The sequence below is a fragment of the Zonotrichia albicollis genome, chromosome 17, assembly GCF_047830755.1.
Source record: "Zonotrichia albicollis isolate bZonAlb1 chromosome 17, bZonAlb1.hap1, whole genome shotgun sequence".
Lineage (NCBI taxonomy): Eukaryota > Metazoa > Chordata > Aves > Passeriformes > Passerellidae > Zonotrichia > Zonotrichia albicollis.
The window spans coordinates 6,403,003-6,429,127 of NC_133835.1; the positions used below are offsets into that span (position 1 = coordinate 6,403,003).

A 26,125-nucleotide genomic window follows, 5' to 3' on the forward strand; every position below is an offset into this window, starting at 1 on the left:
GTGTTGGTGTCTCTGTGTTCTTTCACCTCTGGTCCTGGATGTGAAGCCCCCGGGGTCATTGGATTGGGGGGTGCAATTCCTGTTGCCAGCCCCAGCAGGAATCCCCTGAAGGACGTGCCCATCCCTGCCTTGCTGTGGTTGTGCTGCACCCTCTGTGGTGCCCACTGTGCCTTCCCATGCAGGCACAGCTCCCAGTTTGCTTTGTCCTGGGAGAAGCCCTGCCCAGGACAGCAGGGAACGGGGGATGCAGTGACCCCAGAGCTGCTGGTCCTGCTTTCTCTGCTGCCTTTGACTCAGGCCCAGCCCTCTGCACAGAGCAGGATGGAGGGAGAGCAGCTCCTTCCCCTTCATGGCTGGGCAAGGACAGGTGATGGCAAGGGTGATGATGCCAGAGGTGAAGGCAAGGACAGGTGATGAGCTGATGGATGCATTCTCCTCCCTGGCGTTGGAAGCAGCCCTGGCCTGGTTCCCTGTGCATTGTGGAGCAGACACAGCCCTGGCTCCTCTGCAAGCACCTCCCTGTGACCCCAGAGCTGGGGAGGGCTCCCAAACCCCCGAGGGTGGCTGTGGGGTCAGGCTCAGGGAGCTGAGCAGGGCAGCCAGCCCTGAGCAGGGCTTCCTGCTGCTCGCTGCGATCTTCAGGCACTTTGTTGTGGCTGCACAAAGCTGGAGTTTGGCAGGAGCTGCCGTTTGCTCTCTGGGGCCTTTCCAAGGTGCAGCGGTGAAAATGCCAGAGCAGAGGGAAAGGGGCTCATTGTGCTCCCAGCCTGCCTGTGCCTGAACAATGCAGCCTGTAAAAATATCATTTCTATTTATACAGCCCTCCTTCCCGCCTGCAGACCTGGCCCAATTATCCCCTATCTTACAAATTCCAGTATCTTACACCACTGAGCAGGGAATTGTGAAATGCAGTGGGAAGGGATGTTCTCTCACAGAGGGGTTCCCCCGCCCCAGCACTGCTGCTGGCAGATCCACCTTCTCCCTGGGCATGGTGGGGTGCTCTAGCCAGGCTGGGAGAGCTGTGTCTGCCTGGAAGTGCAAGGCCAGGCTGGTGTCCAAGCGTGTTGTGTCTCTCTGTCAGCAAGAAGGAGGATGTTAGTGCAAAACCCTCTTGAAAATGCACCCAGCCCCCTTCCCAGCACTGGGGAGCACAGGCTGTGTGCTGGGCAGGGGGCTGCGGAGGGTTTAATCTGTGGTTTTGCCTGTAGCACAGCAGGGTGAGGACCACACACCCCACGCTTTCCCTGAAGCATTCCCAGAGCCCACTGAGTCACTGTGCAAACAGAGAAATGGCCGCAAACGTGCCACATCCTGTCTTGCATCCCTCGGCTGCTGCAGCGCCTGTGCCCGCCTGCCCCGGTGCCACCACCCCCGCAGCACGGCCTGTGTGTGGCAGCCGGGGAAACTGAGGCAGCAGTGAGATGGGGAGAGCACAAACGTAGCTTTGAACTGCGTCTTGTGCAGCACAAGCCTGGCGGCCAAGGGGAGGTGCAAAACCCTGCAGGATACAGCCCCATCCCCCTTGAAGCCTTAAGGATTCCAGGGTTGAAAATTGAAACCAGGTGAACGCGATATTAAAAAAGCGTGTGCTCTCTGTGCAACACTGAGGAGCGGGGACAGGGAGCCCGGAGCTGCAGCGGGTTCCTCACCCAGAGGGAACAATGCGGTGTTGCAGGCAGTGCCGGGAAGGGGCAGGGGCCGTGCCCAGCCCCGCGGGGAGCGAGCGGCACCGCGCCAGCCCCCGCAGCGCTGCACAGCCCCGGGCGGCTCTGCTCCCCATCCCGGCACAGCAGCACCGCCTGCCCCCAGCGCCCTCCGCATCCTGCTCCCCGCAGCACCACAGAAGCGCTTCCCCCGCGGGGATTTTCTCAGCTGGTGTTGTCTTTACCCAGCGCAGAGCAGGCAGGAATGAATAAATAACCCCGAGAGGGGCATCGCTCCCAGGGACTGCAGCACTTTGGTTGAGTGTCCGGCACCTCCTCTCAGTGCAGGAGAGGGATGCATCCCTTCCCGGACACTGCTCAGAGGGATGCTGGGCTGCAGGGACCCCCTGCACTTGGCTATGGGGTGGGCTCAGAGCGCTGTGTCCCTGGATTTTGTTCCCCAGGCCTTGAGCACGCCTAAAGCCAGAGGTCACCTGGCCATTGGCCTGTTCCCGGTGGGAGGATGCAGCTGCTCCACGAATCCCGCAGGATATGGGGGATGGCATCCCGTGCTTCGGAGCTCTGAAGGGGGAAGTGCTGGGGCCACTCCTAGGGGATAATCCCCCTTTTCCCTGAGTTGTTTGCAAGGGGGGATTCCAGAACCCGCATGCTTCCACAGCCATGTGATGAACACAGTCCAGGGAATTTCTTCAAAAGCAAAACAGGAATATAATGGAAGTTTTTGCTGCCCTGAGGGATGAGGGTGATTGTTCACAGCCTGGCTGGTACAGGAGCTGGGACCACCAAATGGGGCTGTCAGGCAGCAGGCACACAAAGGCTGTCAAATTGCCTGTGCTGTCCAATTAAACAGCAGAATTCCTTGGCACGCAGCATCTTACACACAGAGAGCCAATGCAAGGCTAAAAAATGATCACTCAAACTTAGAAAATAAAAAATATACATCGCCAACAGCTCATTGTAAATCACATCCTGCACGTGTTGGCCTCAGCCACCTCACGCTCCGAGCTGAGGACACACCTTGCCGGGCCCTCTCCATCAGCAGGAACAGGCAGTGTTTGGGAACAAGGGAGTTACCTTCTCTGCTTCTTCCATGGCCACACTCCCTTCTCAGGTTTTGCCCTCAAAAACAAGGGTGTGCCCATAATGCTCAGCTATTTTAAGACCACTGGGAGCTGGCTGCTTCCTGCCGGTCCCAAGTGAGGCCATTACACAAGGCAGGAGCCACCTCCCCGGCGGCCACGGCGCTCACCCCAGAGAGAATGAGGCCCAGAGTGCTGTGCCAGCACCAAGCACAGCCTCCAGTAACTCTGGCTCGGCTGAGCACATCCCCAGCATCCCTACTATTTCTATCAAGGCAGCTTTAGGTCCTCACCTTGCCTGTTTTTACACCAGGTAGGATCCTAAACTACCTTATAGGGTTCCTACATGTGTGCTGCGGAATGTTCCTGTAGAGGCAAGTGGAAATGTAGGACAGAGAGAGCTGCTCACATGTGGGATGCACTCAGGGATGGGCCCCTCACTTAGAAGATGATGCCCCTCCCAGTCCCAGTTGTGAGCTAGAGGGGGTGAGATAAGGGCTGCTGAGCACAGGCTGCCTTGCCATGGGCCTATGGACGTGTGTGTGCGTGTGTACATGGGTGTATTCGCAGAATCATGAAGTTTGGAAAAAAGAAAAAAAATCATAGGATCATTAAAGTTGGAAAAGTCCTCTAAGATCATCAGGCCCAAGCATTAACCCATATTTATACATTCATACATATAAATGCGTGTGCCATGGGGTGCCCTGGTGGAAAGGAGGGCGTGGGGAAGAAGGTCAGTGGCACACAGAAAGGGAAATCACAGGCTTTAACCACATGAATGGAGCAAACTGCATTGAAATGCTTCCCAATTCAGCCACTTATCCCCTCGCTAACCCTGCTTTTGTGTGGTCTCTAACCCTGGTTTTCTGTGGGGCCGGAGAGCAGCTGGAGAGTGCCCAGTGACCCCCGGCTCCCTACAGGTCGCCCAGGGGCGGGATGACACAGGCCACCCTGCAAACCCGTGCTGCTCTCCATGCCATGGATCCGGCTAGGATCTGTGTGGAGGAAACGACAGCAAACGCAGAGCTGGTGCCAGCCATACCGAGGGGTCTGCCCCCAGGAAAAGCCACTGCGGGATGCAATGTGGGGACCCCACATGTGCCACGCCAGGATCCCACTCAAACCCTGCTCTGGGTGCTGGAGCCCTAAGGTATCCTGTGGGCTGTGCGACCCACGGGAGACCTGCGGAGTATAGAGCGGTCCTGCACCGTGCCGTGGGGTGCAGAGTCCCCCGGTCCCCCAGGCGTGTCATGATGCTGAGGGTGGCGCGGTTCCCAGGCGTGCTGGGTGGTCTGTGGCACTGCCATCCCGCACCATCCATGGGGTCCCGCTGCCCTCCTGCCCCGCTGGGCGGGGATGCTCCGACCCCCGAGCCCCTGGGCGGGCAGCACCGGGTGCGGGTCCCTCCCCGAGCCCCAGCACGGGGTCCGTGTGTCCCCCAGCCCCAGCACCGGGTGCGGGTCCCTCCCGAGCCCCATGTCCGTGTCCGTGTCCCCCCCGCGGACACCGAGCCCCAGCACCAGGTCCGTGTTCCCCCCAGCCCCGGGTGCGGGTCCCCCCCGCGGACCCCCCGCGCTGCGCTGCGCGCCCGCCCCCCGCTCCGGCAGCGCTCCGCTCCGCTCCGCCCCTTCCCCTCCCTCCTCCTTCCTCGCTCCTCCTCCTCCTCCCTCTCCTCCTCCTCCTCCTCCTCCGGCTCGCTCCCCTCCCGCGGCGGCGGCGCGGGGCGCGGCGGGGCTCGGGCGCTCCCGCTCCCCTTTGTTCGCCGCGCCGATGGCGGCCGGGCCGGGCGCCGGCCCCGGGGCGCCCAGCGAGGCGGAGGCGGCGCAGCTGTGCCGCAGCCTGGAGGTGGGCACCGTCATGACCCTCTTCTACTCCAAAAAGTCGCAGCGACCCGAGCGGAAAACTTTCCAGGTGAAGCTGGAGACGCGGCAGGTCACCTGGAGCCGCGGCTCCGACAAGGTCGAGGGCGCCGGTGAGTGCGGGGGAAGGGGCGCGGAGGGGCTGCGCTGCCCGGGCGGGGCGGCGGGGCCGGAGCCCTCCCGGAGCCGCCGTTCGGGGAGCGCCGGGGCTCGCTGGCGGGGAGAGGAGGAGGAAAATGAGAAATAATGAACCCCCAGCTCGCATAACGAACCCCGTGCCCGGCATCTCCCCGCGGAGAGGGTCCGGTCCCGGCGCGGGGCCGCTCCGTGCTCGGGGGATGCGCGGGCCGGTACCGCCGCTGCCCCCGCCCAGCGCCGCCTCCCAACTTTCCGCATCCCTGCTCGGCACCAAACTTCCCCCGGGATAAACGAGGTGTTTTCCCGGGTGGTGCCTTGGCGAGCACCACCTAAGGGAGCCTCAGAAGGAGGCAGGGTTAGTGTGAGCCCGTTTGCGGTTGCACCTCGGAGCAACAGATGAGAGCAAACGGAAAAGGTTAAGCAGAGGAAAACGAGCCCAAAATATTGTGCTGTGGTTCCGTTCCCTTCCCCGTTGCCCTGTGAGGGTGATGGCACAGGGTCAGGTGAGCCCTGGCTTCCTGCGCTGGATGGGGACGAGGAGGACAGAGGAAAGAATGCGTAAGAAACCTGAGTGTAAAACCAGGTTTCTTATGCATGGGCGTAAGGTGGGAAGGGGGTGAGATCTGGCATGCTCTGCACTCTTAAACTTGGTGTTTATTTCCCAGATAATTTTTCTTACATTATCCTTCCTGCCCCCGTGTGCTCCAGCACAAGGACAGGGTCTCTGTTCTGTGTGGGACCCGAGGAAGAGGGGATGTGCATGAAGGCCAAGGGGTGGGAGAGGTGATGCTGCCCGTGGCACTGGCCTTCTCCATGCTGGGGGATGTGACTGTGGCCCAGCGAGGCCAGGGAGGGGTTGTCATCTCTCCTGGCAAGTGCTGCTGGTCCAGGATGGAAAGCTGGGATGCTGTTAGTACCAGGGGCTTAGGTGAGGAAAGGGCATGGGGATGGTGGCCACATCTCTGGGGCAGGTCCACAAAATGCCAGTTTGGGGCTTTGGTTTGCCCTGAGAACGTTGGAGGCCTCTACGTTCTGCCCTGTGGTGTGTGCAGGCACGTCTGGAGGGAGCCTTTGGCATCATGAGGATGTGGAGCTCCCCCATCTCTTTCCCAGAAAGGCCTCTGGGAGTGATGAGGCAGTGTGAGAGGGAGGAGAGCAGCATTCTGTTGACCCTGGGCTTAAGTTGTTCTTAAACTCAGGCTGAGCAAACGTTGGTTTTGCTGGGAAGATTCTGGTCTGAGGTAGAGCCCACAGCCCACGTGTGCCCATGGGGGACAGAGGTCCCCACTGGTGTCTGCAGGAGTGGTTGTTCCTGGGGACAGACTGAGGTGTGTCCCTGTAACCTTTGGGGGAAATCTAGAGAACTTCAGCTTTATACCAGAGCTGTGGGCCTGACAATGATAAAGCCATGGCTGCAAGGAGTTCCTTGTGCTGTGCAGACATCCAAGAGCAGAGTGTCCCAGCGACCGAGATGATTGTGTTTCTTTTAATGTCACAGAGGAAAATTCCTTGGGGCTTCTCTGCTGTGGCACAGACAAGGTGTCTGGCTGGTGGCTTTGTGCTCTGGGTTCCCCATGTGTGCCCCCCAGTGCTGGTGGTGTCCCCACACTCTGTGTGACACTCCCAGGGGGCCAGGTGGGCCTTGCTGGGCACAGAGGACATCAGGCTGAAGAGCTGCTGTGTCTTCAGCCCCATCTCTCTGATGCCAGGTGCTTTCCCATGGCATCCTCTCTCACCCTGTCCTCAGTCCCCTGCTCTGGTGTCACCCAGCACCCTGAGCTGGCAGGGCTCGGAGCAGAGCTTTGCTTTAACACTTCCTGGACAGAGCTGTGGGGCTCCAGCTGGAAATGCCAGCCTGTGTACGCAAATAGTGCCTGGGTTTCTAGGCAGGCAAGGCAAAGCATGGGATCGATGGCCAGCAGTGCTGGCTTCTTGGCCAGCTTCCCTGCTTTTATCTGGATGTGCTTTGTGGGCAGAAAGAGGATGCCTGGGAGAAGCCAGGTGTGTGACAGCTCCACTTCACGTGGCAAATACACCAAGGAATTCCCTTCCTGGCTCATCCCCTTGGGATCAACATGGCCATGGTGGGAACCAGGGGTGAAGTAATCTGGAGCTGAGCTGGTCACTTTCAGGGCAGGGTAGTAGTGTTAGCCATGGGCAGGGACAGATCCATTTCTCCCCATGAAGACAAGCCACGCCAGCACAGGGAGCAGTGAGTTGGGTTTTGCTTTTGGTGGTGTTCTGGTTTGGCTCCAGCTTGCACTGTGAGGGGGTGGCAGCTGTCAGGAGGTGAGATGTTCCTTCCCATGCAACAGCATCTGCACCAAACGGTGTCTAGGGACTTGCAGGTCAAGTATTGCTGTGTTCATGGGTCAGTAATGGATGTTCTGGTGTTTCTTGAGAGATGGAGACCACCAGGGAGCTCTAGACCACCCTGGATACATGTTAATTGTCTAAGTAGGAATGATTCTGGGTTGTTATCTATTTCAGAACGGGTGAGCATCCACAGTATATCACATATGGAGGTTTTGGGCTCAGGGAATGTCTGTGTGGATGTCCATGTCTTGGAGAGGTCTGTCCCCATGGACACCATCTATGGAGCATCTGTGCTCCTTTCTCTGCTCCTGGTGGGTGTGCAGAAAGGAGATGTGTGTTTGTCCCAGGGAGGGGTGGGTGAGGATGTTGGGAAGAGCACAGCCCTGTGTCTGCAGCTTGGGAAGCTCCTGGTGCCTTGTGGGCAGTGCATGAAGGGACAGAGGTGTGCTGGCTCATCTGCAGGTGGGCTGAAGCTGCAGTGTGCCAGGAGGAGAGGGCTCTGGGCACACATCGTTCCTCAGTGTGCTGGTGCTCATTTTGGAGCTTTGCCATCACTGTCAGAGGTGTTGTGGAGCAGCTGCTGCCTCAGGACCTGTCAGTACTTCTGATCTCTGCTGAACTCTGCAACAGGCAGCCAGTTCTTTGCCCTAAAAAACATTGTTTGGGTGGTGCTTGGCTTTCTGTGCACACGGAGGGGAGCAGAGCCTGAGCAGGCTGAGGGGCACCCCACTGCTGGAGAGAGATCCAGGGAACCCCTGTGTTCTGTGCTTTTGGTGCCTCAGCAGCCTGGTGCTGTGGGTCTGAGTTAAAAAAAGACTGGATGTGGCACTTGGTGCCATGATATAGTTGAGGTGTTAGAACATGGGTTGTACTCGATGATCTTAAAGGTCTCTTCCAGCCTAGAAATTCTGTGATTCTGTGAGTTCCCTCTCTCTGCCATGCTGCTGTGCCACCTTTATTTCAAATTACTGAAGCCAGCAGGGTCTGACTGGCCTCTGCAAGGAACTTCTTGCACTTAAGGCTGAAGGTCTCTGTGTGCTTCAGCATCTCCTCAGAGCAGTGAGGTTGGACCAGGAGGATGCTGGATGAGGAGGAGCCTGTGTAGATGTGGCACCTGGGGCCATGGCTCAGTGGTGGACCTGGCAGTGCTGGGTTGGTGGTTGGGCTGGATGCTCTTAGAGGACTTTTCCTGCCCTAATGATTCCGTGAAGGGTTGGGTGGCATCACCACCTGTTCTGTAGAAGGACAGATAACCAGCTGGCCTCATTGGCCACCATGAACTGCCCACAAGCCAGGAGGTGCTGGGGGATGGAGAGCAGAGAGCTCTCACTGGTGTGCCAGCCCTGTCCTCGTCCCCTGCTTTGTGCCCCTTGTGTAGCGCTTTGTGCCAGTGCATAAAGACCCTGTGTGTGTCCCCTGTGTGCCCTCCATGGGCAGCTCAGGCTCAGCAGGGCCCAGCCAGCTGGGCTGCCCCATGAGAGCCTCTTCTCTTGGACAGGAGCTGCTCTCCTTGAGCTCGCCACTCCAGAGTGAGGAGAATCTCCATGAGCTGAGGGCTGGGGAGGGAGGGTGAGCTCCCCTGGGCTCCCCTTTCCCTTCTCTTGTGCTTCTTCAAAACTGTGCAAAATGCAACCCTGGTTTGTGCCAAAAAATTTTAAAAAAGGCTTTTTTTCAATTAATACTTGTTTTTATTCATAGAGTTCCAGCCAGGTCTAATTACCAATGCATTGCTTTCTTGCTAATAACTCTGCAGAGGGCCTGGCTGCTACAATAGGAAGAGTGCTAAAAATTTTCTGTTCTTTTTGTTAAGCACCCAGAGCAAAGTAGAGCTAATCCCTCAAGTCAGTTTTCTTTTATGCATTTATTTTCTTTTAAACTTCCTGTGTTAACTGATTCTTTATTTTTAATAAAAAAGGGTCTTGCATTTTTACCTTCTCATGCTGGTGGGGGGTTATAGGCCAGTTTCAAATTGAACTGTTTGCCTTGAAACACGTCAGAAAATTCAGAGAGTTTGCTCAGAGAGTGAGCTGAAAATTTGGAGCAGATGTTTGTTTTATAGGGGAGAGAGAGGAGAAAAAAAAACCTACCTCACAAAAACCCTGGTTGCATTCTTGCTTTCAGTGAAATGAGCTCAGTCCCTTGGAGGTGGAGAAAAGCCATTGCCTGTGTAAAAGGAAAGAAATGAGCTGTAAAATATTAATGCAAAGTGGCTCTGAAGTGTGGCTCGTACTCGCCCCAGCCGTTTCAAGCACCAGCCTCTTTCATTAGCCCACTGGGACACAGCTTCTTTAATTATGTTTTTTTGGGGCCATTTGCTTAAACTTGAGGAGCTTGGAGCTCTTAAGAAGCGAGTGAGCCAGAAATGGTTGTGAAGGCTAAAATGACTTCAGAATGAGCTGCTCTTGGGGTGCAGGGCAGCTGCTGCACTGGAGGGTCCCTCCTGCTCCTGCAGCCAGGGGTGCAGTGGGCAGCAATGGCAGGAGGGAGCTGCCCTGGGGTGCCTGGAGCAGGGGCTGCACAAGGGCTGGGGTGGGAAGGGAGAGCAGAGCAGGGCTTGTGGCTCTCAGGATGGTTGAAGCTTCCCCCGCTGATGCTCTGCTGTGAGAGCTTTTGAGGGCAGGGTTTTGTGTCCCCCTTCCTGCCTGTGAGGGCATTTGTGCTGCACACAAAGCGAGTGAGCTCTGCTCTGCCTTCACCTCCAAACTGAAACAGCCTCTCCCCTTTGTCATCCCAGCTTTACTCTTGGTAGCATCCTCCAGGAGGGGCAGGTTACAAAACCCCTCCCCATGCAGTAAGATGTGTTACCTCCTCCCTGGGCATCTCAAAAGCTCCTCTGAACCTGGAGAGCAGCTGGGAGTTGGCTGTGGTGTTTTCCCCTAGAACCTGCACCACGTCCCCCATCCATCTGGTTCCTTCCCCTGCCATCAGCCACGTGGCAGGAATTGCCTTGTGGGGTCCAAGCCCACTAATGAGAATGTGCTGGAAAGTTTTTTCAAAGTGTTGGACTGATTATTTCTCACCAGCATCAAGGGGCTGAGTTTTTCAGGGCTTGGCTTCCTCCTTGCCATGGCTGGACACCATGTGTGGCAGCAGGAGCCCCTCAGTGAGCTGGGTGTGAACATCTGCCCTTGCAGATTGTGTGCCAGGAGGTGCCATGCTCAGCTCAGCCCTGTCCCCTCCTGTCACCAGGGTTTTGTACAGAACTTCAGTGTGCCCCATCTCCATGCTGAGGAGCTGAGCCAGCAGCTGCCCAAGCCAGCCTGGGATCTCTCTGCTCTCTTTGTGCTGCCCTGCCTGCACAGTGGGGATGGTGGGGATTCTCATCCTCATCCTTTATCCTTATCTCAGAGTGTTTGCTGGCTCCTTATCTGATGGCTGCCCTGTGAGCACCCCCAGGACATGCTGGCTGTCCCCTGTCCCCTGTGAGCAGGGGTGTCACCTCCTGCATATCTCACAGATTGCAGACACAGGAGGAGAGGCTCTGCAGCCCTGAGTCAGGGCTAAAGTCCCCAGCCCTGAGCTCCCAGTTCCCCAGTGCTGTGTGTGTGGCTTGGCCAGGAGGTGCCCAGGAGAGCAGGCTTGGTGTAAATTCTGTGTTCTGGGAGCCTGGGCACTGCTCCTGGGCTGGGACCTTCCCCTCCCCTGTTGTGTCCTTTTGGAGCTGACCCACATCAGTGAGCTGTGGTGGGCAGCCTGGCCAGGATGTAGAACTTGGGAACACTGGGAATGGAGCAGGGCTCTCAGAGCAGACCCTCTCCTGTGACTGCCTTACAGTTTTGGCTAATCACACACCCTTCTGCTGGAGCTGCAGGCTCATTGATGGGCTGCAGCAGCTCAGCCTGTGGATGGCAACCTCAGGAGCTGCTGGAGGTGGAACATTTGATTCTGTGTTTAACTTGTCTCTGCCAAAGTGGGATCCTGGGCTTGACAGTTTGTGCTGAGCATCCCCTCCTGTCAGGGCTTCTGCTGCTCAGAGTGACCCTAAGATGTGTTAGAAAGTCTCTTTTCCCAGTGTGGCACTTGAAGAAGGAGTCGGAGCTCTTAATTTCTCGGTCTCAAGGTTGTTTATTGTTCCTTATCTATAAAATTCTTTCTCCTGTCCTGCTGAGGTCCACTCAGCAAGACAGTCAGAGACACTCTGCCCGCGCCCAGGGCAGTGCTATGTCTTTATGCTAAAAACTATGTGTACAATATTTACCATAACTTCCCAATACCTACCACCTATGTTAGACAGTGAGCTTCTATACTAAACCAATCTAAAAGTGCCACCATCACAGCAAAAGATGGAGGCCAAGAAGAAGAAGAAGGAGAAAGGCTGGACATGCCCAGATCCCTCCATCTTGCCCCTTGAACCTCCCTTCTAAAAACCCCAAAATTCTATGTTTTCACTTCATGATAAATTCACTGTTATTCTACTTGATTTGTCATGGCTTGCTGATCTTCATATAAGGTTGGCAATTTGCTCCACAGGTCATAATGGAAACCACAGGGGCATCTTGGGCTTTGTGCCAGGGTCTCTGAGCCCCCTGGCAGGGTCCTGGCTGCTCAGGACAGACAGAGGGATGTGCTGGGTGCTGACACCCTCCAGGCCATGGGGACAGGAGCTGTGGGTGCTGTCCCTGGGGATCAGCCTGTGGGTGCTGTCCTTGGGGTCAGCCTGTGGGTGCTGTCCCTGGGGATCGGCCTGTGGGTGCTGTCCCTGGGGATCGGCCTGTGGGTGCTGTCCATGGGGATCAGCCTGTGGGTGCTGCCCATGGGGATCAGCCTGTGGGTGCTGTCCTTGGGGATCAGCCTGTGGGTGCTGTCCATGGGGATCGGCCTGTGAGTGCTGCCCATGGGGTCAGCCTGTGGTTTCTGCCCTGCAGGGCTGCAGGAACACCCCAGCCCCACACTGGGCTGTGTCTGGCAGGTGAGGGGGCAGCAGGGACGGTCTGTGCTCAGTGCTGGCTCAGGGCTGTGTGACAGTGGCCGTGGGAGCTGTGTGACCTGGCAGCCCCCGTGCCGTGTCCCTGCCCCTGAGCTGCTGCAGGTTCTGTGGGAGCCAGGGTGAATGAAGCTCACACTGAAGGAGGGTGTGGGGAGCCCAGGAAGAGCTTGCAGCCTGTGGTGAGGAGGTGTGGGCCTTTGAGCACAGAAACCCCAGCAGCTCTGAGCTGAAAAACCATTGGCTGCACCTTGCCATGCAGTACAAGGAAATGGGTGAAGTCAGTGAAGAATTGTTACTTTTCTAGTGTTCTCTGAGGTTTAAGAGCAGTAGAAATCAGAGCATTTTGAAGCTCTTACAATGCTTTTGAAAGGTTCCCCCCCCACATCCTCCCTCTTTCCCCTTGGCCAAACAGGCTTGGTGGGCTCATGGTGGGAGATGATGCTGGACTAGAGCAACTGGAGGTGTTGGTGTTCAGGACACATCATCACAGAATGATTCTGTGCAGGTGCTTTTACTGAAGAGCTTTGGGTGTCAGGGGGGCACAGACCCAAATCTGACTCTGACATGATTTTGAGCCGAACATGTTTCATATTCTATCATTACATCACTTACATATTAATTATTAAACTTACATTGTACCGTTGTATACATTGATTTCATCCAAGCATGGATTTCTCGTGATCCCCCCTCCAACCCCTAACATAGTTTCTCATAATTCTTTAACAATAATTCTATCTAATCACATCTAACGGTTAAATCATTTATCATATATTGACTATACAGGCACAGTTTCACATGATCTAGCAAATACAAGGCCTAACATTTTCCCAGGGCCTAACTTTCTTTATAACTCCCCAAATTTTCTATGATTTTAAAATCTTTTACTATCAGAAGGATAGCTGGTCTCGAGAGGGATGGAAGGAGCTCTGGGTGTTCACCAGGTGTGCAGCAGCTGGATGGAGAGGGCTGTGTGGTGCCTGGCACCTGGGGATGCTCACAGGAGCCTGGGAGGCTCCTCAGCTCGCTTGGTTTGGGTGGTTGGTGCTGCTGGTGTGCCCTGAGGGATCAGTTCAGCATCCAGCCCATCCCTGGCTGTGTCCTGCCTGATCCCATGGCTGTTCCAGCAGTGTGGTTTTGCTGCTGGAGCTGTTACATCATGCCCTGGTGGGGACGGTGTCTTCCAGACCTTAGCAAGGGACATGGTGACAGCAGCCATTCCCAAAGGGGCTCTGCAGTGCTGGAAAAAGCTGTCCTTCCAAATGGTTTTAATCTTTGAGTTTTCAGTGTTTTTATTTTGAGCAAAGTGCTGTTTTGCGTGGAAAAAGCTTTTTCACATTGATTCCAATGAGAAACTTCCTCATTTCTGAGAATTTTCAGCCTTTCTGGAGATCCCCCAGCACTTGGAACTGTAGGCCAGGGCTGTCTGCTTCTGATCTGCCAGGCTCATCCCTCCTGTCCCAGTGTCCTTATCTCTGAGCACTTTGCTGCCTCTCAGTCTGTTCTTGTCATGTATTGAACACCTTGATACAGGGGATGGCAGGAGGGTTCAGGGTTGTTGGAACACCCTGAGCACCCAAACAGCCATGGGCTGATGTCTCTGGCAGAGCTGGCCACACTATGGCTGTACAGGTCAGCAGAGCTTTAGGATGCTGCCAGCCCATACTCTGAAAGTCTCTGTGATTTTCAAACTGATTTTTAGCTCCATCTCTGCTGTTCCTGTGCTCTGGTGGCTCTTTAGCCTGATCTGGGCTCCTGAATGTGGCTGGCTGGGTGAGGAGCCATGGAAAGCCTTCCAGAATCTGGGATGGATCTCTTCCTTGTTTTCCTCTGCAGGTCCTCCCTTGTGTTTGTAAACATTTGTGGCTCTGAGGTTTTGGTCAGTCCCTCCTTGTGCTGTCAGGGTGCCCCAGAGCATCCCTGGCTGTCCCAGGCAATCCCATGGTGCTGGTTTGAAATCCTCTCAGAGAAGGTCATGTCCAGCACATGATCTCTGTGGTGTGGGATGCTGTGCTGAGCTGCTTGGCCTTAAGGATGCAGTGGCCAAAAGCCACAGCAGAAGGGGCAGGACTGTGACTTACAGGTTGTGTTTTCTCCCCAACCCATTACAAACACATTTATTTTCCTTTTCTTGGAATATAACTCTTTTTTTCCTGCCTTGACATATGGAATCCCAAAGCTGTGCTGCCTTGGGTTTGCAGCTCACCCCCAGCCTTTACCCATGTTGGGGGGTGTGCAGGGCTCCTGCCTTCCCAGTCCTGCTCCTTTGGGAAGTGGCTGAAGCATCTTAGGGACAAGGGTTGTGTAGGGGGATAGAACATAAGTAATTAAAGGTAGTATGGAAAGTAATCTTACCCCCCCCAAAGTGTTGCAGCTGGGTTAATTACTAAAGATTAGGAGCAGGCCTGATGTTAAGAGGCCACAGCTGTAGCCAATAAGAAGAGTGATATAAAAGAGTGGATTGGTTGGTTGAGGGGACCTGGAGTCAGTTGGCTGCTGTGAGGATGAGGAAGAGTCAGTGCCTGGAGGAGCTGCCTACAAGAAGCATCAAGGAGGTGTGAAACTCCAGCAATATGGAACCTTTGCAGTGTAATGACAACAGAACCTTTGCAATATAATGACAACAGGGTTGGCTTTTCTGCTGGCTCCAGACTCCATCCCCAGGAGCTGGCTGTGTGCTGTGTCCCCAGGGCCTGGAGGGATGCTCTGGGTGACACACAGAGCCCTGCTGGGGCTGCTCTGCTGCCTCCTGGCTCTGCTGCTCCAGCTGTGCTGCTCTCCATCTCTGCTGCAGCTCCTCTCATTCCCTCTGGGCTGTCCTGTGCTCCTCTCCTGCTGGGATCCCATGCAGAGCCCTTGGAGCATCACCCCATGGTAGGGCCACACCAGGCAGGTCTGGGAATGGCCACACTGGGGACAGCTGTCACTGCAGGCCTGGGCACAGCAGCTGCCTGAGAGTTCTTTTCCTGTTTCCTTGCTCCCAGCAGTGCTGATGGTGTGGTGATTAAAGGACAGCCCCCTGCATGTGCCAGTGCATCCTTCATCCCTCCTGCTCCTCCTCCTCCTCACCTGTGGTGGTGTAACGCAGCCCAGTCAGGCTGGCTGTGGTGCTGGGGGCAGGGAATGTCCCAGAGGACTTTCACCCCCTTGGCTGCCTGCCCTGGGGACCTGCACCCCATAAACGTGCTTCCCAGCTGGCAGGAGGTGGGGCAGGGGCTGCCTGGCTCTGTTTGCTGAGCATTTGGACACTGCCTGTCTGTCCAGGTCCTTCTTGGTGCCCCTGGCTCAGCAGAGCACAGAGCCTGCTGCCTCATCCCTCCTGTGCTTGGATTCCTGCCCTCAGACATCACTCACCCACCTCTGGCTCCTCCTGCCAGGATCCCAGGGCACTCTGCATACCCTCCTTCTCTCCTGAGCTTGCAGTCCTTACCCTGTTAATCCCTGCAGCTCTCAGCCCTCCTGAGCTTCAGAAGACCAAAGAGCTGTGTCCCTGATTCCAGATTCCACTGCCAGGGCAGTGGGGAGTTGGCTCTGCTTGTCTCTGTGTCCCAGCAAAGCAGCAGAAATTGATTTTTACTGGGTTTTTTTTCCCCTCTTCTGTGTCTCACATGTCCTGTAGTGCCTGGTGTCAGCCTGTTCTCAAGGTCTTGCTGCTAGCTGGATTATTGTCCTTGTAACCTCCAGCAGCTCTGGGGCACTTTGTGAAGAGTTCTGGAGGTGAGGGAATGAAATTTCTGGAGCATTGATGCGTCAGGTTTGATATGAACCATGGAGCAGGTTGGAGTACAAACAGGAAGAAGTCTCCAGTTTTGGGGACCAAATAAATCCCAGGTGAGGTCACTGAAAAAACCAGTCCCAAGTGGTTTGACACCATCACCATGGGCTTCTGCTTCTCCCCCATAAACTGAAAATGCTCTCATGTGCCAGGGAGTGTGGCTTGGGCAATCTGGTCAGTGCCTGGGCATCTCCACTTGGATGGTGCTGTAAGGAATGCCTGTGGCTGGTTATCCCCCAAAATCCTGCCTTGGACTGGAAGGTGAAACCAGCCCAGGGAGTCCCATCCTGATAGAGCAGAGAGAGCAAATCTGGGGTAAAGGGAAGAGGAGAGTCACTGCTTCCATTTCCAACCACCTTGGGACAGGTTTGATTGCACCTGCAGCTGCTCTGGTAACTGTGTCTGGTTTGTGGTGGGGTGGAGAAGAGACTCAGGTGGAGAATCCGAGGAGGAGGTGATTGACAGGAGGTGGTGATTGACAGGAGGGGGTGCTCCCTGCATTTTGTGGCTGGGATGCTCCAGCCCCTGGGCCTCTCTGCATTCAGTGGCACAGAGGGACATGGAGGGGAGGGCAAACATCTGGAATTCACATCTGTGCCCTGGCAAATCCTCAGCCCTGCCAGTCTCAGAGCAGCTGTTGAGCTGAGCATGGGACGGGAAGGAGCCAGGCTGTTGAGGTGACCTCAAGCAGCTCAGCAGCTGATGAGATCTTCATCCCACCCTCCTCTTCCCAGTGCTGCCCTCACACTGCAGAGTCCAAGCCCTGGTGGGGACAGGGACAAGCCACTCTCTGCTGCTACTGAGGGTCCTGGCCACCTCTGCTGTAAATCTGTCATGGAAACTTGATTGTGTCATCTGGAGGGGTGGGTGAAATCTGAGTCACAGCATCTGAGCATCGCTGACATTTGCTGCCACTGTGACAAATCTTTTCTGTGCTTTGCTTTTCACTCCTTGCCTTTGTGCCCTGTCCTGGGGACAATGTCCAACTCTTGTCTACAATTGCTTTGTGACAGGGCATGAAAGCTGGGAAGGGAAGGCACTTTATTGAGTGCAGAAATCCCCAAAATGCCCCAAGGAGAGTTTGCTGCTGTTGGACACTCAGGTCCCAGATCCATCTCTGCCAGGGCTTCATCAGTGGTCCTGCCAGGCTGTGAGCTGTGCTTTCAGAACTGCTGGATTGGCACCTTTGCCCCTCTGTCCTGCTTGGTTTTGCCAGTCTGCCTGGTCCCATCCCCTTCCCCTGGCTGGCTGAGAGCCTGGGAAGGGACATCAGTGACACTGTAAGGTCCAGGAGAGGGATGCAGGGACATTGCACAGGAGGGTTCCCTGTTCAGCCCTTCCATGAAGGACACCTGGCCAGAGAGCAGCTCCCTTCAGCTTCTCTCCCTCTTCCCTGCATGTGTTGGTGCCTCATCATTGCCCACCTCGGTCTCCTTGCAGCTGTATGGGATCTTCCCTGCAGGGAAGGGAGGAAGAGGGGCAGAGGCAGGAGCTGTGCTCACCCATCTCCATCCCACCCTCCCTGTGGTTTATTCTGCTCCTTACAGGCCATTGCAGGGCTGGGGGATGGAGCCTGCCATGCCATGCAGAACAAGGTCACCCTGGGGTGGGCTGTGCAGCTTCCCTAGGCTGGCCAGAGCAGCAGAGCTGAACTTCCCCTTTCCATGTGAGTCAGTGGAATTTGTGCCTCTCAGACAGGGAGATGACTGGAGGGGCTCTCAGGCTGCCATCAGCCTGATTTCGTCTGGGACAGGGACACCAAGGTCCTCAGAGCAGCCTCTGTGTCAGCAAAACCTGGGGCTGTGCCTCTCTCTGGGGTGGGAATGTGCCCCTGTGTCCTGTATGGTGACAGTGCAACAAGCCCATGGCTCTCAGGGTGCCAGCCTTGCGTGTGGGGCCGGGTACAGCCGTGTGGGACTGGGTACAGCCATGTGGGACTGCTCTGCCTCAGCTGGAGCAGCTGTGCCCCTCTGTGGGATGGAAATGTGCTCCCACGTCCTGTATGGTGACAGTGCAACAAGCCCATGGCTCTCAGAGGTGCCAGCCTTGCATGTGGCACTGGCTACAACCAACAGCCCTGGATGCCCAGCCTGGGATTTGGTACCAAGCCCCACAGCTCCACAAATTCAGAATTTCCATGGAGGACAGGAGGGAGCCCCAGCACTGCAGGAGGAGGGTTGCTGGAGCCCTTGCCTGGCATTTGCCACCTGCTGCCCATCTCCTTGAGCTCCCCAGCCCTGGCTGGGAGGTGGCAGCATGCTGCTTTGCTCACTGGGAGGATCAGCTTTGGTCTTTTTACACTTATTTTCTTGCAGCTGAGGGCGAGCAGGAGAGATGTGCTGATGATAACGGGTCAGGCAGCCCACAGCTGCCTCTGCTTCTCACAGCAAGAGGATGTTCAAGAGCTCTTGAAGGCCACCTGGGTGAGGCTGGTGCTGGCAAGGCAGCCTGGGAAGAGGCCACTGTGCCCTGTAGGAGCAGTGTCTGGGCAGGATCTCTGCCTCCCTGCTCCAGCCCCTAATGTGGGCTTTGTGTGGGGTGGAGGAGGGGAGGTCAGGTCCTCACATCCTCTCAGCAGCATCTCCTATCTCCCTGCACATCTGCAGCTTCCTCTGCAGGTGATAAGGATTTGGGGGGGAGGAATAGCAGCTCAGAAGCCACAGGCCGTGTGACTGAGGGGCACAGCAGAGGCTGGGCAGGAAGCCCTGGTGCCCACAGAGCAGCCAGCCCCTCCGTGTGTGCCCTGCATGGGCTGCCCGGGCACTGCTGCTGGCACTGCTGCCCCTGCCATTCCCAGGTGGTGCTCGAGCTCCCTGCCACGTCCTCTCACTCTGCTCTGAGTGACAGGAGCGCTGAGAGGGGATCCAGGATCTGAGCTGGCATCCAGGCCAGCCCCATCACCCTGGCTGGCCAGGAGCTCCCTGTTGTCCCCTCTCCAGCACACTGAGCTGCTCTTCTTCCCATCCCATCCCCATGGATGTTGCTGGCACTGGGGTGGTGATATTGAGACTTCATAGCAAAATCCAGTGGCTTGGAGCAAAAAAAAATCCAGTTTGTGATGCAGGTGAGATGAAGCACCTTGTTATAGCAACCTGAGCCATGGCTGAGCTGAGTCTGGAGGGGAAAATGGCTTTGCCTGCTCCTTTTCCTGAGGCACAGGTACCACCTGCATGTGGTAGCAGCAAGAGCAGTGGGACCCACTGATCCCCTGAGCACCTCCCTGGGACAGCAAGAGGACTGAGATGTTTTATGTGGATTTGAATGCTTAACTGAAAGGGCTGAGCGTCTTTTTAGTTCATGGGGGTGAGGGATGCTCTGGGACACAGGCTGCTGCTGCTTTGGTGCTTGCTGGCCTCCAGGATGCCTCAGCCATGCTCCCTGCCCTCTGAAAAACCAGTTAAGGTCAAATGAGAGGCCTCAGCTGGTTTCTTGTTGTCCTGTCTGGATAAGCCATCTGCTAATGGCACTGGCTCTTCCTCTGGAAACCTGACCGGGGATGCAGTAACCTCGTCTGAGCAGGGATGTTTCAGTTCAGGGATGTTCAATTAAGGATGTTAAATTTCACAGTTACTCTGCCTGCTTTAGCCTGTGGATGAAGGGGAGCTTGTGGCCTTGAGAGGATGAGCAGTTGTCACTCTGAACACCAATACCAATGTGACATGCACTCCTGACTGTTGTGCTGAGTGCTTGGCCTCCCCTGAAGGGGATGCAGAGGGCAGGACCACACTCAGTGTGCTCATGATGGGTGTCACACACCTGTCCCTACACTGTGTGCTCATGATGGGTGTCACACACCTGTCCCTACACTCATTTGCTCATTATGAGTGTCACACATGTCCCTACACTCATTGTGCTCATTATGGGTGTCACACACGTGTCCCCACACTCAGTGTGTTTATTATGGGTGTCACACACCTGTCCCTACACTGAGTGTGCTCATGATGGGTGTCACACACGTGTCCCTACACTCATTTGCCCATGATGGGTGTCACACACCTGTCCCTACACTCATTGTGCTCATGATGGGTGTCACACACCTGTCCCTACACTCATTGTGCTCATTATGGGTGTCACACACGTCCCTACACTCAGTGTGTTTATTATGGGTGTCACACACCTGTCCCTACACTCATTGTGCTCATTATGGGTGTCACACACGTCCCTACACTCAGTGTGTTTATTATGGGTGTCACACATGTCCCCACACTCATTGTGCTCATGATGGGTGTCACACACGTGTCCCTACACTCATTTGCCCATGATGGGTGTCACACACCTGTCCCTACACTCATTGTGCTCATGATGGGTGTCACACACGTGTCCCTACACTCATTTGCCCATGATGGGTGTCACACACCTGTCCCTACACTCATTGTGCTCATGATGGGTGTCACACACCTGTCCCTACACTCATTGTGCTCATTATGGGTGTCACACACGTCCCTACACTCAGTGTGTTTATTATGGGTGTCACACATGTCCCCACACTCATTGTGCTCATGATGGGTGTCACACACGTGTCCCTACACTCAGTGTGTTTATTATGGGTGTCACACACGTGTCCCCACACTCATTGTGCTCATGATGGGTGTCACACATGTCCCTACACTCATTGTGCTCATGATGGGTGTCACACATGTGTCCCCAGAGCCACCCTAATTCAGCTGGCTCTGCCTGATTCCCCTGCAGCCTGCCAGGGCTTTGGGGCTCTGCAGGGCAGAGGAAGGAGCTCCATGAACAGCAAAGGGCAGAGACAGCTCCAGGCAGACAGAGAGGTGCTGAGGGGTCTGGCCCCCGGCCAGCCAAGCACTTAGAGCTTGCCCAGCCATTCCTGAGCTCACAGGGGAGCTGTGCTGAGGTTTTGTTGTTCTTGCAGCCGGTGTTGGGTTGCAGCAGCAGCAGCAGAGCCAGGGCAGGGCTGCTGGTGGGGGAACACCAGGCTGGTGGGTGCAGCAGGAGAGCCAGGATGCTCCTGCAGCTCCTAAAGCCACTGCTGGCCCAAATGGCCACTCCAGGGGGCTCCCACTGAAATACTGAAAGGGGAGGTGGCACTGCTTTACTCTCCAGACTGCTGAATAATAGATTTTTCTTGTATTTTACTCACATTTCTTTTTCCTCTTTCTCCCTGGGGGCCACCTGACCCTTTGGTGCCCCTTGCAGGGATGGGAAGCCTGGGGATGACCACATGGCTGTGTTCAGTGGGATCCACAATGCTAAATAGCAGGAAAGCTCTTTGTTTAACCTCTTTTTCTGTGCCAGAGTGAGCAGGCTGGAGGCCTTTCCGCTGCCCCCAGGCAGGATCAGCCCATGTCAGGCAGCTGGGCTGGCACTGACCCCTGCCTCTCACTGCATTTCTCCCCAGGGACACCCAGCAGTGCCTGTTGAGGGGTGGGTGTTTGCTTGGAGGCTGTCCCTGATAAACCCATCCTGGAAAGTCATCTGGATAAATGCTCTTTTTGGTCAGCTTTTTTTTTTTTTTTTTTTTTGTTGAATTTAATCAGTTTTCCATCTTTGCAGAAATCCTCTGGAGGTGGCTGTTTTGCAACCCTCAGAGCCTGTTCCAGGCTGTGCTTACCCTTGCACGTTACAACACCCCATCCATCAGCGGGGAAATGAGGCTTGGATGGAGTTTCAGTTTTAAATGACTTCAAGGGTGGATCTGGTTTTGGTTTTCATGTAACCAGAGGGTAATTTGGTGGGGGTTTATTTTCTTACATGGTGAGGGAGGTGGATCTGGGGTCAGCTTTTTCTTTCTGATGCAACCCACTCCTGCTGAAAGAGGGCTCTTTGCCCAGAAATGGGACTTTTTTTTTTCTTTTTTAATTTTTTTTTCAGCCCTGGAGACAAAGGGAGGGCCAGGCTGTTTCTCCTGGCAGTGGGGAAGTTTGGGAGGTTGTGAAGGGCACAGCAGTTCGTGGAACCCTGGGATGGCTCAGAGTGCGCTGTGGAACCGTGTGGGGAGCTCAGAGCATCCCTGGGCTGGATGGGCTGTGCTGCCTCCTTCCCAGAGCCTCTGCTGGCTGCACACACACCCAGGAGGGCTGCAGAGGAGCCAGCCTGCTCCAGGCTGCAGTCCCAGCACTGCTCATCCACCCTGCCCTGTGCACTGCTGGCTCTGCTCTGGGGCACCCAGCTCTGCCCACTGATCCCTGGGCACAGGATGCTCCTCCCTGGGACAGCAGGGGAAGGGAGAGGATGTTTTATGTGGATTTGAGTGCTTCACTGAAAGGGCTGAGTTGCCTTTTTAGTTCATGGGGGTGAGGGATGCTGCAGCTGGGTTCCTGTTCCATGAAAGAGCTTCCTCTGCCATCACTGCAGGACCAAGTGTGACAGTGTTCACAGGGGTCTTGTGTTGAAGGAAGAGATGGAGATCTGACTCCATGTTTCAGAAGGCTGATTTATTATCTTATGATATATATTACATTAAAACTGTACTAAAAGAATAGAAGAAAAGGTTTCATCTCAGAAGGCTAGCTAAGCTAAGAATGGAATGGAATAAATAACAAAGGTTTGTGGCTTGGACAGAGAGAGTCTGAGCCAGCTGACTGTGATTGGCCATTAATTAGAAACAACCAACATGGACTAATCACAGATGCACCTGTTGCATCCCACAGCAGCAGATAATCAATGTTTACATTTTGTTCCTGAGGCCTCCCAGCTTCTCAGGAGCAAAAAATCCTAAAGAAAGGATTTTCATAAATAGATGTCTGCAACAACGAAGTTCTTCCTCTCTTGCCACATCCCAGGTGGGATAAGGACCAGTTTGTACACTCTGCATCCCCTGTGGGTTAGGGCAGCTTGGGGAGGACGAGATGTGGCTCACCTTGGTGGCAGAGGATTTGTCTTTGGAGGGCCTGCCCCAGGTGTGCATGTGGAGCTGGGACCCCCCCACGTGCTTCACCCTTCAGCCCTGTGCTGGGGATGCTGCAGGGCAGCCTGGGCTCAGCCCTGGGGATGGAGCAGGGCAGCCTGGGCTCAGCCCTGTGCTGCACAAACCAAACCCCAGCTGCCTTCCCCAGCACACTCAGGCAGGTTTGGGAGGTGAGAGAGAACAGCAAGCAGCTGCAGGTATGCGTGGGCAGGAGGTTCCTGCCCCATCCTTGCGGCTCCTGCCCTTTGCCCCAGGAATTCCCTGCGTGCTTTTGTCCTTGATAAGCGCCTCATTTGCTCCAGGGCTCTCTCCAGTGCGTGGATTTTAGGTATGCACTCTGTAACAGCCTCACTGGGTAATAACCTGCTGGTGCTCTGTGCAGGGAGGGGTGAGCACAGGGCACAGCAAACTCTGTAACATCCTAAAGTGCAGACAGCACTTGCAAAGGCAGGGCAGGAATATCCCAGCACTTTCCTTTGGTAGTTATTGCCTGGTAGATTACCATGAAAAACCATCTGACGTGTTTTCCCCTCTGTGTTGGTCAAACCCTGCATCCTCCAAGGGAAGGATTAGCCTTCAGCCCCTCTGTGTGTGTCCTGGTGCACAGACCTGAGCTGTGGGATGGGTTTTTATGGGCTAAAATAACCTGCTGTGTCACTAAGGATGTGAGCACATGGGTGAGGTTATGGCAGGGCATGCAAACATTTGAGCTGCCAGACAGCTCCTTTCCAAAGGGTAGGTGATGCCTCAAAAAGTCACATTCTTGCTTGTTTTAGGAAGCTTGTCTGTCCTTGCTTTGCAGCCCCAAGGAACTGGGTCTTTCTATGCCCTTGTCACAGCTTGATGAGCTTTGGAGGGTTATTAGAGTCACAGAATACCCTGAGTTGGGAGGGACCCACAAGGATCATGAGATGCAGTTCCTGGCTCTGCGCAGGACACCCTTAAAATTCAGAGTGGACAGTCTGATGTGTGCAGTGCCAGGCAATGAGCAGGCTGCCACTGTCTCCAGGTGCACCCTCAGTGCTGCAGGATCCAGGAGAGGATCCAACATCCTTTGTGCCTCACAAATCCTCCCAAAGTCAATCCCTGTGTCTGCCTTGCTGTGTGGTTTGGAGAGAGCATCATCTCTCATGCTGCAGTTCAGTGCTGTGGGTGATGAGCAGGTCACATTTCTGTCTGGTTTTAAGCTGCAGTAAATAGAAATGAAAGGGGAGATGATCCACAGTGAGTGCAGTAAGTGGAGTTTAATTAGGATGAATTACATGCCAGGTTTGCAGTAATCTCCATCCTGCATTGCTCAGAAGCATCATCTGCTTTGGAAATGTGACTCAGAAATGTTGTTATTTGATTCCCACGAGCGTTTAAGAAACTATTTTTCCAGGAAGCAAAAATTCTTGGGTTTGGGTTGGGTTTCATTGTTTTGGGTTTTTTGTTTTTTTTTTTTTTCCTTGCTGCTGCTGTTGTTCTCTTTGTTCTATGGCAATAGGAATCCTTTCCCAGAATTTCCTCTGTGAGATGCTCCCTTTTCAGTATCCTCCTCGCTTAGTGCTAATGTTCCAGCCTGCTCAGAGCTGCCCCTTCCTGGGGATCCCTGTGGGGGAGAATTCAGGTGTTTTTGGGGAACACAGAGGAAATTGGGGTGGTTCTGGCTGCTAAACCTCCTTGGGAAGCAGTAAGAGGGAGCTGTGCTTACAGGGTGTCAGCCTGGGGCTGCCATCATGTGCTAGGTGCTAACCCAGCTCTGCAGATGACTAAATCCACTTCATCTGTGTGTAGGGGGACAGAATATAAGAAAATAAAGACAGTGTGGAAAGTAATCTTACCCCTAAGGAGGTGCAGCTGGGCCAATTATCAAAGACTAGGAACAGGCCTGAGAAGAAGAGTGCTATAGAAGAGGGGGGTGGCTGGTTGAGAAGGGAACTGGGGTCAGTAGCTGCTTTGGGAAGGAGAAAGAGTCAGTGCTCTGAGGAGCTGTCCATGAGAAACACCAAGGAGGTATGGAACTTTTGTGATAAGGAGACACCAGTATGGAACCCCTGCAGTAAGGTGACAACATCTGTGCTCTTCTTTCTCCAGTGCTGTGGGAATGCCAAGCTGTTCACTGAATGTTTTCCCTCTCTCCCAGTGGACATCCGTGAGATCAAGGAGATCCGGCCAGGGAGGAACTCGCGGGACTTTGACCGCTACCAGGAGGATCCGTGTTTCCGACCAGAGCACTCTCACTGCTTTGTGGTCCTCTACGGCACAGAATTCCGCCTGAAAACCCTCAGCTTGCAAGGTAGAGCTCTCCTGGGGCTGAGCCAGAGCTTCATCCTCACAGAGCCCAGGCAGCCTCACTGTTGGGGGACAAAGATAACTCCCAGCTCTTGGGAGTGGGATATGCAGGGGTGAGGGGTACAGCCAGCCACATCCATCCATGGAGAGGAACCAGCCAGAGCACCTGTGTGTGGGGAAAATGTTACCAGAAAGGGGTTGAAGCAAGGAATAGGGCATGTAAAGTGCTGGCATAGTCCTGAGAGGTTTGGGTTGGTGATCAAGCCCGCTGTGTGTCCCTTCTTGCCACTTCTATATGTTTTCCACAGCCACTTCTGAGGATGAGGTCAATATGTGGATCAAGGGGCTGAACTGGCTGGTGGCAGACACTCTGAGAGCACCCACCCCCCTGCAGATTGAAAGGTGAGGAAAGCCTTTTCCTGCACGTGTTTTCTTTTTTCCCTTCAGTCTGTTTTGACAGAGAAAGGTGAGCACAGTGACATTCCCTCTCTGAGCTGTGCTGACCCAGCACTTCTGCCTCTGCACTCCAGCAGCTTCATCCTGCTGACCCCAGAGTCTGATCTCATGCATCAGGGAGAAGGAGCTTCACCACAAATTGATGTTTCTGTGTGTGCACAGCCTGTATTATCTGTAGCACTTCAGTGCAGAGGCACTTTTAAAGCAGAACTTGTAAGAAAATAGGGTAGGCTGCCTGTGAAAGGGGCAGAGCTGGGTTCCCTGGTGGGAAGGAGGGGTGTGGGAGAGGATGGTGTGGCACTGAGCATCCTCCAGAGAGGGGTTGGAGCAGGGGCTGGTTGTTGAGGGGCTGAGTTGTGCCTGTTTGTGCCTTCCCACCCAGGTGGCTCCGGAAGCAGTTCTACTCCCTGGATCGCAACCGGGAGGACAGGTGAGGAGCAGGGTTTGGGCTGGGAGGGCTCACCTTGCACTTGAAACCCTCTGGGTTTTTTATTGGGTTCTTTAGCCTTTTAATGCTCATTTTCGAGGAACCTTTAATCCAACTCCCAAACTTCCCTGGCTGATTTTCACTGAATTAAAATATATATATATATATATATATAAGCTGTCTTGTTTTCCTGCCCTATTTCTCAGCTGTTTAGACCCAGTAACACCTTGACACCTTCCCCCAGCTGGCACCACCCAAGGGAGCAGACATCAAAGAGCCAAGAGGCACTTCAGGGCCCCCCATCAGGGCTGAATTGGGTTGTGTTTATTATTCCCCACCCTG

At 54.8% G+C, this 26,125-nt stretch overlaps 1 protein-coding gene across 3 annotated transcripts in view; it reads left to right on the forward strand.

Annotated features, from left to right (window-relative positions):
* Positions 1-4,404: 4,404 nt before the first annotated feature.
* PLCG1 (phospholipase C gamma 1) overlaps positions 4,405-26,125 on the forward strand; it is a 47,065-nt gene continuing 25,344 nt past the window's right edge. The window contains exons 1-4 of one of the 3 annotated variants that reach the window (XM_074553768.1): positions 4,405-4,715; positions 24,752-24,904; positions 25,209-25,302; positions 25,739-25,786. In XM_074553768.1, the coding sequence (XP_074409869.1) occupies positions 4,514-4,715; positions 24,752-24,904; positions 25,209-25,302; positions 25,739-25,786 (497 nt within the window). In that variant the 5' untranslated portion in view covers positions 4,405-4,513. The remainder of the gene's footprint in view (positions 4,716-24,751; positions 24,905-25,208; positions 25,303-25,738; positions 25,787-26,125) is intronic. The other 2 variants (XM_074553766.1, XM_074553767.1) reach the window with 2 other exon arrangements.